We start from the raw sequence: 15,280 nt of genomic DNA, 5'->3' as shown, positions 1-15,280 counted from the left end.
GTTAAAAAACTATAAATCATGAAAACGGTCCAACCGTGACAACCCCATGACCCAGAAATTACAATCCAGGTCTATCAATGGGTTGGGTGTACCCGTTTGGACCGTTGGTGACGTTTTTACAGATGTAGGGGTGCAAATCGGGTAGGTTGGGCCTTTTCGGGCTTAAGGCCCAAGCCAGAGGTCAAATTTGATCTTTCAAATTCGAGTTCAGCCTGCAATGTAATTTGATGTACTTGGGTTGGTTCAGGTTGGTTGATGAATTTACCCTAAAATTATATATATATATATACTAGTAGGGACCCATGCGATACATGGGTTTTTTTGTTAAGGGAAGATAAAAAATAGAAAATATATTTTATAATTTTATGTAGGAAATGGCAACAGGGTGCAGTGGGGATAGGGAGCCACTCCCATCCATGTCCTCACGCAAAAATAAAATAAAAAATCCTTGTACCCATCCCCATTCCCATGCAGATCCCCACTCTTCGTCTTTTCTTTTATGTTGTTAAATTCTTTTTTTTTTTTACTCTAGAAAATAAAACAATAATTTATAATCCTTTCAAAATAGATCCAAATATATCTAAACATATTCAAATACTTTTTAACATACCCAACCATATTTTAAAATATAGTAATACAATTTCCTTAAATAATTCATAAGAAAAACACAAATACTCAACATAAATCCTAAGTTTTGGGCTTCAAGGCATTAAACCTAATTTTTAAATTAATCAGCATTTTATTAAATGTTGCTAAATTTACTAAATTTTTAGATGCTAATCTTTTAATCTTTGTTTTCCTACTTTATAAATGTGATTAATTATTATTTTTAAATGCTACTACATTTTATTATTCTTTTTATTAAATGTTACCAAAATTTTCAAATGATATTTCCTAATTTTAAATATTATTTATTTTAGTTTTAGTTTTTTCCTACTTTTCAAATGTCATTAATTTCTTATTTTTAAATATTATTAATTTCTGGTAATCTTACACAATAGTATTAATTTATTAAAAGAAAAGGCAAAAATGTATTGATAATTTCTGGTAATTTGAAACAATTACTGCTAATTAATTAGAAGGAAAAACAACAATTCTTTGATAATTTCTGGTAATTTTCAAAAATTACCAGTAAGTTTTTTTGTAATCTTCAATGGTTACTTTTAATTTAACAATACTTGATTGATAATTTCTGGTAATTTTATAAAAAAATACTACTATTTTTTTGTGTAATTTTCAATAATTATTAATAAAATACTGTTAAATAAAATTAGAATAGTTACAACTAATTTATGGTAATTTTCAATGTTTGATGTTAATTTAACAATAATCCATTGATAATTTCTGTTAATTTTTAATAATTACTAAATAATTTACTGTTAAATAAATAGAAGAGATTAATTATTATCTAAACTAATTAGTCGAATTGAAGGCCAGATAAAATACATGAACTTAATGAGCTATTTTAAGTACATTAATTACTTCACTTAACTATTTTAAATTAGTTAAATTAAATTTACCAAGTTACTATAAACTAAATTAACTAAACCAAATTAATATATTGTATTAATGAACTTAACAAAATGGCGTACCTTACTTTTAGTTATGCTTACATAAATTTATCTAAATATTATTAATTAAATCGTTATTATTTCAATGAAATCATATTAAATTTAAATTCATCTAAACGTAACAAATTTTAAAGTTATCTAATGTAATGAAATTAATTTAATAACTTGACAGTAACATAATGACTACCTTACCCTTTAGTTAACATTAACATAACTCGACAAAGTTACTATAAACAAAAGATAGCCCAAGTAATTAACGGTCCAATCTAGGCGAAACCGTTCCAGTCTTGTTTGATATATCATATATGCAGTCGGGCTAGATCAAACCAAAACAATTTAAGTTATATGGGTAAGGGGTGGATCTATGTGTAGTATAAACTCTACCCATATAACCAATCTTCTTCACCCGGTAGTGAGCTATAGTGTTTGCTAGCGAACACGTGGCTAAAATGCATCATTTAGTTTGTTTTTAAGTTTTAACATGAAACCGATGGAAAAGAACAAAAACCGGTGAATTTTGGGAGGATTGGTTCTACGGTTCTACATGGATATCGTGGATGTCAGCGACCCCACCCCTAAACAACCAATGAAAAGAGAGATGATTGATTTCAACTAGGGGTGCTCACGGTTCGGGTAAGGCCTTTTTTGTGAATCGAATCGGTAGTATCAATTTTTGGAAAATCGATAATCGGAACTGAACTAAAACCAATTGGTTAATCAATTGATTGGTTCAATTAACCAACAGCTCGGTTCGTCGGTTTTTCGATTTTTTAACTTTATAATAGTTATTCTAAAAATATATATAAATATATAATAGAAATTTATAAATATATATAAAATATTATATTTTAAATAATAAATAATATTATATATATATAATATTTATTAATTTATAATATATATAATATATAATATACATAAATATATAGAAAAACATGTATACCGGTCGGTTCGGTTAACCGCCGGCTTTTTAAATTAGTTAACCGAAACCGAACCGATACCTTTAATTTTTTAAAAACACCAAACCAAAACCAAACTGACCGATTCGGTTAACCAATTTTTCAGTTTGTTTTGATCAATTTTTTCGGTTGGTTCATTTTTTTCATTTTTTTTTTTCTCACCCGTAATTTCAACATTTTTTGTTCCTTAGATCTTAAAGAGTATAGAAACCTTTATACTCAGACCCCTGCAGTCCGTTCCATTTGAACAACCGAAATTTAGTGAACTCTGCAATATTAGAGAGAAACATGAACAATGTAAATAAGTCACTTCATAATCGTTTTCCATAACTCACCTTTAAGCCCTCTGATATATGGGACGTAGTGTGAAAATACCACTAAACAGGAGAGAAGGGTCACTCTGTCGGTTCTCAAAAAGCAGAATCTTGGTTGTGACAAAAACGACGATGAAGAAGGGAGTGATATTGGAAAGTTGTAAATAGGTTAGGTTTCTTTTGTTAGACTAGTAGAATGGCCTACGATGCACCGTGTATTGAACATTTGGAAATGCTAAAGTTTGATCAATAAAACCTATATATAAGTGCATGTTTGCAATGATTAAGGAGATTAAACATTGAGCTTTTTTGGTAAACTAAACATGGAGGTGTGAAGTTTTGGATCATTATCTTTTTCAAAAAAAAGTGGGGAAGAAATAATAGACTCCGGATCTTCTGCCGCCCATGAGAACTCTGCCCACGCCTACCCACAATACACTACCCATAATACTATGCAGAGGATGAGATGTTCTCCATATATGGCTGGGATAAACATGGGCAGGAGATCCGGACTCGAAAGAACATGCTTATATGGGTATCATTTTCCTTAATCAGAAAAGTTGTAGAAAATTTGCATGCATGTGAGGTAAAATGTCTTTTCTAATACAAAAGAAACTAAAAATTTAAAAATTAAATAGAAATTAAAATCAAGCTTTAATGTCCTTTCTAATCCAAATCAAAATGCCAGTCAAGGTTCAAAATATCGATACGCCTGATACGCCGGTAAGGGCATATCGGGCAAATCGATACACATTTTATTGCTTTTTTTTTAATTTTTTTATTGCAACCGGTTCAGGGGACCGGTTTAGGTCTTCTCTACCCCCTGAACTGATCAGACTTCTGATACACCCACTGTAGGGGCATTTCGGAGGGGTCCTGGAACAATACGTCTCAACCGATACGGGCCGATACGTGTCGATAATTTGAACCTTGATGCCAGTGCAACACTGAAAGAATGACAATGATGGTAATGTTTGACTATACTTCTCATATATTGGGCACAAATATTGAAAGTTTAAATATATAGTTCAAGTCTTCAAACAATTATACAATATAATAAAAAAAAATGTCCTCACAAAAAACTAAGATTTGATTTTCATAACTTGAATATAATGGCAGATGCAAATGCATTAGATTGGGACAATAATGTACCAAATCAATGATATGAACAATATTACCTATAGAGATGAGTCACCCCAATGAAACAAAGAATTGACATAGAATTGATGGAGAGGCCACTCGTAACCAATCAACCACTCTTTTAGTAATATCTTCGATGACTTAATGACTTTAACCCTTAAAGCATTGGCTCTGGTGCTATCTGAACCCAAGACAACCATGTTACTCTGAGAAGCAATGAAATTGTAAAATCAAAACACAATAAATTAGACTATAAAATAAGAAACAAATATACAAGATTACATCGTTCAATTGAAAAGCCTACACTGACAACATTACCATGCAAACCAAAAAATGGGTGTATAACTACTTTCTTGTTGTCTCAAACCCCACAAAACCCAATTCTATGAAATAAATAAAAGCTAAATAAATTAAAAGTTTATCTTGAATAAATTAACTAACATGAAATTTACGAGGTGAAGAGACAATAAATTTAACTTGCTCCAAATTGAATGTTTTTACATTCATGAGGTATCCCAAGTATGTTAGTGTTGATAGATTTGCTAATGAACACAAAGAGGAACAAAGATCTAAATCACATGCAAAGTAAGAAAAAATTATTATCCAATTATCTTTGCTTAACTATAAAGAAATAAGAGGAAGAAGATGGCAATAAGACTTACAGAGAGGTAGCAACTAAATTTTTTTTTTTTAAAAAAAAAGCAAACCATAGCAGCTAAAAGACAAAGTATAGTGTTAAGTGTTACTAATAGAAAATAGGAATAGTAGCAAAGTACAGACTACAATGTTAAATTTTACCAATAGGAATACTAGACAACTGAAGATAGAACCCAAAATAATATACTTGAACCATAATTAGCTCCATATTTTAGTCACAAATAATTGGGTAGATATAATCCTTATTTTCATCTCACTTGTACAATTATACAATATTAAGTATATTATTCATTGAAGATTCCTAGTGAAGTTTAACCAAATAGCTATACCATAAATTAGGTTAAGGTATAGATAAATTAAGAATAATAATGTTTGTCCCTTCAATTAATATAGAGGCTACTCAATTAAAGTTTGTTGGTATATTAAATTTGAAGAACATGAAACAATTTTTAATTGTTGCAAGAACTTGCAACTAAGTTTGATGAATTGCATAAGATAACCAATGATATGATGGTTATATATTTTTCTCAAATATAATATTCACCTAACAAGTGTGCTGCCACCTTAGTCTAAAAAAGGGAAGAAAATGGGACTAAGGCATAAATTTTACCTAATAACATCAATAATTTTTATTCAAAAGATAATATCATAGCATTAAGCAATATTCACATTACAAGGGTGCCACAGATAAACATCACTAATATCCTCCCAAAGTAATTGCTTGGCTTCCATAGGAGGATTGTTCCAAAAAACAGAATTATGATACTCATAAGCTATATTAGCTAGATAGTCAGCACACCTATTAGCTTCTTGATAACAATGAGTCAAAAAAACATTTGGACACTGGCTTAACAGATTGGTAGTGCTTTGGAATAGGATTTCATTCTTCCAATTTGGGTATTTTTATGATTGTAAGACTGATATAGTGGACTTAGGGTTTGACTTAATAATGAGGGGAAACCATCCTTTGTGCAAGGCAATTGAAACAACTTTATATACTACCCAAAGCTTAGCTGTTTTAATTCAATCGTAGTAACTCCAATATTGATGCAAAATCCTTCATTTGATATTTCTCCAAATCCCTAAACAGTCCTACTGCATTAGCCAATCCTGTGCTAATACTTGTGTTGAGGGAGGGTTCCATTTGACACTTCTCCAAATCTTGGAATCACTCAAAAACAACTGGATTAGAAGCAAGGACATGTCTATATAATATATGGATGACTATATCGATTCAACAGTTGTATTTATTTGTTGGAAAATGTTTTTATTCCTAGATTTCCATATTATCCATAAAGTGTGACTTGATAATGATAGGTTTCTTTTGTCCAGAATTTTTAACAAATGACTTACCCATTGTATGAAATCCTGTTCAGCACTTGGATTAATATCCAGATATGTCCAAATATTTCTATAGACATCACAGTTTGTAAATAAATACTTTAAATCCTCAGGTTCTTGATTACATATTTGACAAACAGGGTTTTGATTGATATTTCTGTGATAAAATTGAGCGGATGTTGAAAGTTTGCCTTGAATTAGCAACCACATAAAAAATGTTGAATCCTATAAGAACAAGGTAGTTTCCAAATTCGATAAGGAAAGTAATCATATTGGTCACATAAAAAATGTTGAATCCTATAAGAACTTCATAGGTTGATTTAACTGTTACATTGCCATCCTTAGTCGACCAACCCCCAAACCCACTTGTCTTATTCTATGACACTTTCTGATCTAGTTTCTTAAGAGAGATTGCTCTAATCATATGGACAATTCTAGTGGGTAGAAGAGATTCAACTTCAGTGAGATTCCATATTCCATTATCAATTCACTACATGATTGATTTATACGGCTCTATGGTTAGGAAATATTGAACAATTGACAAAAATTGTGGGTGTACCATCATCAAGCATTAATCCTCCACTTGGTAGTTGAATGAAATGAGGACCTGAATGTAAAACAAAGGTTAGCTTAGCTATTACTATCGCCCCCCAAAAAAAAAAAAAATCAGCTGTTAAGTATTAAAAAAAAGGTTCGTTGTTACAACAATCAATTCAAATAGAGATGCACAAGACAATTAACTTTTAAAACTTTCAGCATTGGTTTCTTGGGTTTACTAAACCAACAATCCCAAGAGGTGAAGAGTGAAAGGGGAACTTGCCAAACAAAAATAATATATGAGAATGGGACAAACAAGCATTTACAGGGGTAATATTGGAAAAGGGTAAAATCAGGGTGTTCAACCATTCTACTTGTCTCATTCTCATTTTTATATATGGGTAATAGAAATGTGGAAGGGTGGCAAGTGATATTGGAAAGTTGCAAATACGTTAAGTTTCTTTTCTTAGAAACGTGGAAGGGTGGCGTGGAGTTTCAAAGATAAGCGGAGATGTAGGCTGATTGGTTTTGGGAAGTTGCCTTCTTTGTCACGATTGTAGAACTTCGATGATGTGGCTAATGGAGATGGTTCAAGGCCTGATGATGTGGCTTAGCGGGTGGCATGGGTAGGGAAGGGGAAGAAAGAGAGAGTGAATGAGGGAGATGAAAAGGGGTAAGGGAGAAAGAAGAGTGGTTTAAGGAGATAAGAGAGAAGGGGGAACAGGAGAAGGAGAGGGGTGCTGATGTGGGACTTAGTTGCTTTATAATATAATATAGATATGCATTTATGTAGATAAATAGATATTTATATGTACATATGTATAAATATATATATATATATGTGTGTGTGTGTGTGTATGGTTGGGTTGAGCTTGGGCTATCTAAGGATTAGGCCTAGGCCTGGCTCGAAAAATAAGCCCAGCCCAATGACCAAAGATCTAAGCCTTGTCCGTGTAAAATTTTTGGCTAGATCGATTCAGACTCAGGCTAGGCCTGCCCAAGTTGCACCACTATACAAATGTAGACTATATTGTAAAGCTACTACATTGTAAAACTACATTTGAATGTTTGTAAATATGCTTTACTATGTTCGATTGAGATTATGGCTCAGCTTGTAAAGAGTACAAATACAAATACGTATAATATAAATACAAAATTGAGAAATACCAAATACAAGATTTTGCACTACACATATGGCACAATTTGAAAGGAGTGCAAATAAAAATATGTATGGTACAAATACAGGTTTAGAGCTACAAAATACAAGACTTTGCATTGTATATATTTGTATTTATAATATTCTCAAGCTGAGCCATAATTGTAAAATTACCCTATGCACATACAAATACAGATGTAGACTATTTGGACAAGTGGCAAAGTTCTCTGGACTGAAATTTGTTCCATAAATATCTATATTAATGCTAATATAAACATTTATTTGACTAAAACACCTTTATGTTCAGAAATATAATTTGAACAATCACTTTATTTTTGTCTTTATTCAAATCTCTCTAATTTTACATTTACGGGAATTGTTTATAATTAATAATATCTAATACATTGCTTATTATATTAATATTTATTGATATTATATAAGCAAATGGAACCTTCAGACCATGCCATTTTATTTGTCTTAGCTTCTTAGTTTGGAAACTGTACATATAGCTAATTAATAACCAAAAGGTATCTTTCTGCCCACTTGTACTGTTATTTATCGAATTACAACTTATCCTTTGTCAAATCAGCAATTCAGCGCCTTAATTGGCTAGAAAATCACTTGGCTGTAGATGGTCATTCGACCCAAAGGTAGGGTTATCAATGGAATCCAAAAATCTAATATCTGATTTGACTACTTACTTCCGATTAATAGTTGCATTGGATATGAATTTAACCTAATATGATTAAAAATTGAATCCGATAAAAATTTTTATTTTATATGTTTGTAAAGTAATAATTATATAAAGTTTATAATTAATAAATTTAACATTTAATATTATAAACATTTTTATACATGTATAAATTGAAAACAATTGAATTTTTTTTTTTTTATTAATTTAAACACAATATCAAACTTGGGAGTTGGGACGACTAATGTCTAATGGGAGTCTAAAGAGTTGGGATGGGCATCCAGTCCCCAACATTGGCAAGAGCCCAATGCACGCATGTAGAATTGAAAAACAATGTCGTCTACCATGTGCTCAAATTAATTCTTGGCCCAATGGGAGATATATCCACTCTCTCTCTCTCTCTCGTATCGACAGAGCTGAGCAAATAAGGTGGCGTTTGGAAATGTTTCAATAGAGCGTTTTTGGTGTTCTGCGGACCAAAAAACGCTCCTATCAACGAGTTTAGGCTTTGAATGTGGTACCTTGAATCGCTTACTTCCCTAGGTTGAGGCGTTGAGCTTGAGCTCACTATGATAACCCAAACAAGGCCCAGGTTGGGCTTCAGTTGATTCTTTTAAGGGATAGTGATCGTCGTGGATCCATAGACAGGTCTGGGCCCCATGACTTGCCACCATGTCCCCATACATCACCCACCCGGCACCACTGCCACTAATCACCATTAAATTGAATCGATGGAGTTGAGCTAAACCTAACAGATTGCTATTGCCCCCAAATTATCCTAAGCCTGAGATATGGAAAAATTGAGACTGGTGTGACAGGTTTATTTGGGAGAGAGAGAGTAGGGGAGAGGGGAACCCATCTATTGGCCCAGTTGGCAGTTTCCTTAGGCCCAAGATTTAGTCTTCTTTAACCACTGCACTGGTTTTAACTTTTAAGTCGAGCAAAAGCATGTCAATTTGATAAGTAAAAGGCTAAGGCCCATCACCATTCCAACCCTTTCGATGAACTGGGCTTGGTTGGTCCGGCTCCAAACCCGAACCTATTCGCCTGAGCAGAGCAGCTGCGCTCGTTTTCGAGCTCTGAAGTCTGAACCAAACTGTCCCTCGTAGTAGCGGTTATTAAATCTCTTTCCTGAACAGTTAAAACTGTTAAACACTTAAACAGTTATTAAGCCCCAATTGTGGGTTGTGGAAAGGCAAAGGGTATACCCCGACAACGAAGTCTAAAGCCTCTACGTCCGAAGGTTGACTCCTTCCTCGAAAGCTCGGACGCGGTGACATAGAAGACTCAGTGAATTCTTGAATCAAAAGCAGAGACTCGCCATTACTGCTACCACTTATCAAAGCTGTCTGGCTGAGCGTTGCAGGTCAAAACCCGCTCTCCGGATCCTCGATTGCCGACAATAAGTAGTCTCTCACCTGACCCACGTCCCCTGGAGTCTGACCCATATGCCTATCTTCCGTTGCCGTCGACTACCTTGAAATGACTTTGAACGCCGGTTTCCCGGCACCGGCGTTAGAATCCATCCGCCACTCTTTATCGGAAATATGTGTCCCCGACCAGAGCTACTCCTGGGAAAACCCTAGGCGGTTTTCCGGTTATGCAAATCGGCTTCAGCTTCTTTTAAATCAGTTCACCAGGTCCTCGCCGGAAAACTGCTCGGCGTCCGTGCAAACCGCACTGAAAGGGATCTCAGGAGACCTGAAGAAAGCAGCTGAGACATTATCAGTTTACAGAAACAAAAGCAAAATATTCGTTCTCATCAATTGTCACACCCTGTGCACATCTCTCGAGGAGTGTACAATAGCAATTGGAGGATGGCTTGCCTTGCTCGATTCTGTTCTTCTGGACAACCCAGACCTCCGCAAGAAGGTGGCCGATCTCTCCTCAGAAATGAGGCAACCTCAGTTCAGAGTAAGTTAATATCTTCTACTTCTCTCTCTCTCTCTCTCTCTTGATTCCTCAATTTTTCTCATTCCTGTTTTCCCAACCGAAAAATTTGAGCTCTCTGGGACTTCAATTAGGTAACGGAGAACGAAGAGAGGGTTTACTTGACCCTAGAGAAAGAAGGGCAAGGTAGACAAACAAGCAAAGCAGTCCAGAGCGCTATAATCATGGATTTAGCTCGTGCTCTCGGAACTGACCCTGGAAACCACGCTGAACTAGCAGAGCAGATCAAGCTCTTGAAGAACGATCTGGTCCGGTCGAATTCTGTTTCAGAGAGACGGATTCTGATGTCGCTGGAGAGAATATTTGATAGTTGGTCCGTGGAACCAAAGATTGTTGCCACAAATTTGGATTTTGATACCGAAGAGGATGCACACATTCCACCCTTCAAGAACTTCATCTGCCCATTAACAAAGGAAGCCATGAAGGATCCTGTCGTCCTGGAATCTTTGCAGACTTACGAACGGACGGCAATTGAGTACTGGTTTCAGCGGTGTATAGAGGATGGCCGTGATCCAACGTGTCCTGTTACTGGACAGGTCCTTAAGTCCTTGGAGCAGAAGCCAAATATTGGTCTTGCCGGTGCAATTGAGGAGTGGGTTACTAGGAACATTGATATTCATATTAAATCAACGGTGCAGCACTTAAGTGAGGATTCTCTTCCTTCACCAGAATGCATCCATCAGATTTTAGATAATATATATAAGATATCTGAAGAGCACCCATCGAGTAGATATAGAATAAGGGATGCTGGCGTTGTTGTTCTCATCATCAATATGCTGAAAAACAGTTCAAAAAATATTGGATCGCAATTGAGAACAAAAGCTCTTATGACTTTGCTTAGCATGGCCAAAGATGAAGACAGCAAGGTATGCACGTTTGTTCTCTCCCTTGAAAGATTTAATATAGGCTGCATAATCATTGAAGCTGAAATTTGTTTTTCAATGATATATATAACTGGAAGTAGACAAAATTAACAACTAGAAATTTAGTGGTATATGAGCCAGAAAATAAAAACAAACAAGTAAATTGAAAATTAGTGGTATCATGGCAGAGGATCTTTCAATTTTTTCATGTGTGTGTGAAAACTACTTTGTGCATCACCAACCAGGTCAACCTTCTATTTTAGAATCCAACTCAAATATGATCTGCTAACATTTGACATCTCCACACAATTGATCTCCACATTTTGAAAATGTACAATAGTAATAATCCAAATCATTAAATAAGAAGTTTACAAGACAGTAGGGAATATTGGGTAGGTGGCATATATACGTAGTAGCCACCCAAAACAAGGTATTAAATTCTCCATAAGTGTTAATGCGCCTGTAGATACCTTTTGTAATAGGTATCCAATTTAGCCATGTTTCTAGCAGAATTTCTTAGAGATGGTATGCGGCATTTCCAACAAGGCCAACTAGGAGGGGCAACAAGCTCCATTTTTTATCTATGGTACAATGTGCCACAAGCTCCATATATACGTAGTAGCCACCCAAAACAAGGTATTAAATTCTCCAAAAGTGTTAATGCGCCTGTAGATACCTTTTGTAATAGGTATCCAATTTAGCCATGTTTCTAGCAGAATTTCTTAGAGATGGTATGCGGCATTTCCAACAAGGCCAACTAGGAGGGGCAACAAGCTCCATTTTTTATCTATGGTACAATGTGCCACAAGATTTTGTTGCACCTAAAGTCAAAACATAACAAGCTTTGCAGCTCACTTGTTTGTTGACCTTAGGGCATCATTATCGTCATCACCATCATCTAAGTGTTATCCCAACTATATGGGGTTGACTACATGAATCCTATTTCACCATTCCATTCTGTTTAATGCCATATCAATTATTAAATTATGAGTGCTTAAATCATTTTTTACTACTTTGACCCATGTCCTTTTTGGTCTGCCCCTGACCCATCTAGCTTCTTCAACTTGTAACAGATCGCTTCTTCTTATGGTTGCTGTAGGTGTCTTCTATGCACATGACCAAACCATCTTAGTCTACTTTCTCTCATTATATCACCTATTGGATCTATTCTTTCTACCCCCCCCCCCCCACACACACACAAAAAAAAAAAAAAGGAGCTATTCCTAGGTTCCTTCAAATGACTTCATTTCTGGCCCTATCCTTTCTAGTTTTTCCACTAATCTATCTCAGCATATGTGTTTCTGCTACACTCATTTTTTGGACATGTTGTTTCTTGACTGCCTAACACTCTGCTCCATATATCATAGCTGGCCCTACAACTGTTTTGTAGAATTTTCCTTTTAATCCAAGTGGCATTTGCCTATCACAATGCTGTAAGTGGACATGTTTGTTGGCCTTAGCTATTAGGTTCAATTTACCCACTAGAAGGCCAGTGTAGTGTTTTACTAGCAATCCAAACCAATTATGCAGATTGATTTTTGAGCTAACTTTTTTGGGCCAAAAACAATATTTTGGACAGAACTGTATAGATAGCTCTCATAGTTCTCAAAGAGATCTTCTCAGCAAGTCAATGGTCACTGTAGTGAATGTTTCCGCATAAAGTCATGCCTCTTGAAAGCTAATAGAGTATTTTCCTCTGGTTGGAGAAAATTCAGCTTCAAGTTTTAGTGGGAATGATGATACCTTTTCTTTGATAATAAAATAAAAATTCATTAAAATAAAAAGAAAGAAAGTGATTACAAGAACAGGTAATAAGAGATAATTTAGAAGGAAATAAACACCCTAATCTTTCCTCTCAACAGAAAACACCCCAATTTAATCAAACCCATCACTCCCATATGGGAAAACAAACAAGAAAGTTATGATCAGCACTTCTAAATTTTCAAAAGGAAGTACCAACTACAGAGTTCTTGGATTTTTTACATTATACAGAACATTATCCTGAGCCTACATATCTTCAAATTTTTACCTCCTCTCCAACTCAACCCTTCTAACTATTTTCCTTGGAAAAAGGAACCAATCTTGAGCAACTAGCTTTTTCAGCCCCAAACTTCTCACTTTTCAATTTTTATCTGTCTTCTATCTTCAAAAGTACTTTTCTTGCATTTTCTTCACACCCTGTAGAAAACCTTCAGCATCTTTCTGATCTGGATTTCTTTCTCAATCACCCTGTTTAAGTCTACTTTCTTTTCAACTGAAAGACTTTGTCAACTGGAGTGAAATTTTCATCATTCTCCTGCTCCTTGTCAATCCTTTTCTTACTCTCCAGATTGTTGCCACAAACCCTTTTTGTCACTTATTAAACCTTCTCTTAAGGGTCTTGTTATCTAAACCTCCTGAGAGATCTACTGGTTCTTATCTCTAGGGAATGATGGAGGACCGTGGCAAAATATATATCTCTTTGATTCCCGACTTGATTTCTTCCACCTACCCCCCCATCTGTAACGTCTAATCCCTTACTGGTTCTCTCTGCCGATCTAAAATCCTCCTCCTCTTCCAGTTTACAAAAAAAAAAAAAAAACCACTGAATTATACTGTCGATCTGAATATAAACATCCATTTGCAATCCTACAAATTCAAACATTGTCCTTCACTGTCCACTTCCCCATCTGTAACATGTAATCCCTCACTGGTCCTCTCTGCTGATCTAAAATCCTCCTCTTCCACCTGTAATAAAAAAAAATCGAATTATTCTGTCAATCTGAATATAAACACCCATTTGCAATCCTATGAATTTGACCATTCTGTCACTCTTATTGCAAGTACCTGTCCCCAAAAGACCATCTTCTAGACAGGAAAAAACTTAGGTTGCATGGACTGAATGGTGATTCTTACAAATATTGATTGTTCTATTCAAACTTAGGTTTCTACAGCCCTTTGGGTGATTTGGGAGGAAAGGAATAACAGGATGTTCAAAGCAAGGAAAAGATCTCTTGAAGTGATCAAGGGAAGTATGCAAATTGTATACAAATTAAGGCTGTACAGTACTGATCAGAACAATAAAGTTTTTTGAAGAATTTTAAGTTGAAGATTTACTAAGAAGCTAGAGTGTAATAGCAGCCTTCCCACTCTGCAGGAATGTGGATTCATTGCATTGGACTCCTCCATCAGAAGGCAGAGTCAAATTAAACTTTGATGGATGCAGCATTGCTAATATAGGAACATCTGGAATAGGAGGTGCCTTTAGAGATCATTATGGGAGCCATATGCATTATTTTCTGGGCCTATAGGGGTAGGAAATTCAATCAGGGCTGAGCCGTTAGCAGTTCTATGGCCTAAGAGTGGCAAGGGCCCTAAGATTGAGGAATATTGTGATAGAGGGGGACTAAAGGTGGTGGTGCAATAGTTGCTGTTGAGTGGGCCGACTTGTGTTTAGTTTATTTCCTTTTAAATTAAGATGTTGTTGGGCCTTGGGCCCATTAGTCTTTATTTTTTAAAGAGTTGTAATTACTTAGGTTGAGTTGCCGCCCTACTTAGGGCATCTTTGTAATATCTCATACTTAAGTTAATTATAAATAGAATGAGGCACTGGCGGCTAGGGTTAAGTCAATCTATCCTAGTTGACTTTCTTCTCTTTTCTTCCCTTTCCTTTGTCTCTTGCTGAAATCCCCAACTTTCTACTCTTCCTTTCACAAGAAGCTTGGCCGAAATCAGCACATAAGGTTTTCTACTGTTGCAATAAAACAAACAAGGTCCTTGGCATTTGGCAATATTGGTTTTACTTGAAGGAGCTGAGAACCTTGGCTTCTGATGTGAATGCATGCTTCAATTGGACCTATAGATGGCAATGTGCTAGCCGCTGACTCAATTGCCAGGCAAGGGGTGAACGGGGATCAAATGTTCTAGGGCAATTTGTTGTAAGAAACTTAGTGTTGGGTGTGGAAAATGCCTTGATAGAGTGACTGGCACTTGCTTTCTTGGGGGGTTCTTGGCATTGTGTACAAAAGAAAAATATTTTTAATGAAAGGACTGGGGCTGAAGAGGAATGATTTATTTCCAATTGGAGGAGGATCAAAGAGAAAATAATGATCAAGAACAAAA

General features: G+C 35.2%; 1 protein-coding gene across 1 annotated transcript in view; it reads left to right on the top strand.

Moving 5' to 3' along the window:
- The first annotated feature begins 9,553 nt into the window (after positions 1-9,553).
- The window catches only part of LOC104594910 (U-box domain-containing protein 44-like), a 29,535-nt gene continuing 23,808 nt past the window's right edge, over positions 9,554-15,280 (top strand). The window contains exons 1-2 of the mRNA XM_010255459.3: positions 9,554-10,280; positions 10,391-11,182. Coding sequence (XP_010253761.1) covers positions 9,849-10,280; positions 10,391-11,182 — 1,224 coding nt within the window. The 5' untranslated portion in view covers positions 9,554-9,848. The remainder of the gene's footprint in view (positions 10,281-10,390; positions 11,183-15,280) is intronic.

This window comes from Nelumbo nucifera, chromosome 2, assembly GCF_055504915.1.
Source record: "Nelumbo nucifera cultivar China Antique chromosome 2, China Antique-T2T, whole genome shotgun sequence".
Classification (NCBI taxonomy): domain Eukaryota; kingdom Viridiplantae; phylum Streptophyta; class Magnoliopsida; order Proteales; family Nelumbonaceae; genus Nelumbo; species Nelumbo nucifera.
This window is presented reverse-complemented; position numbering and strand designations above follow the sequence as displayed.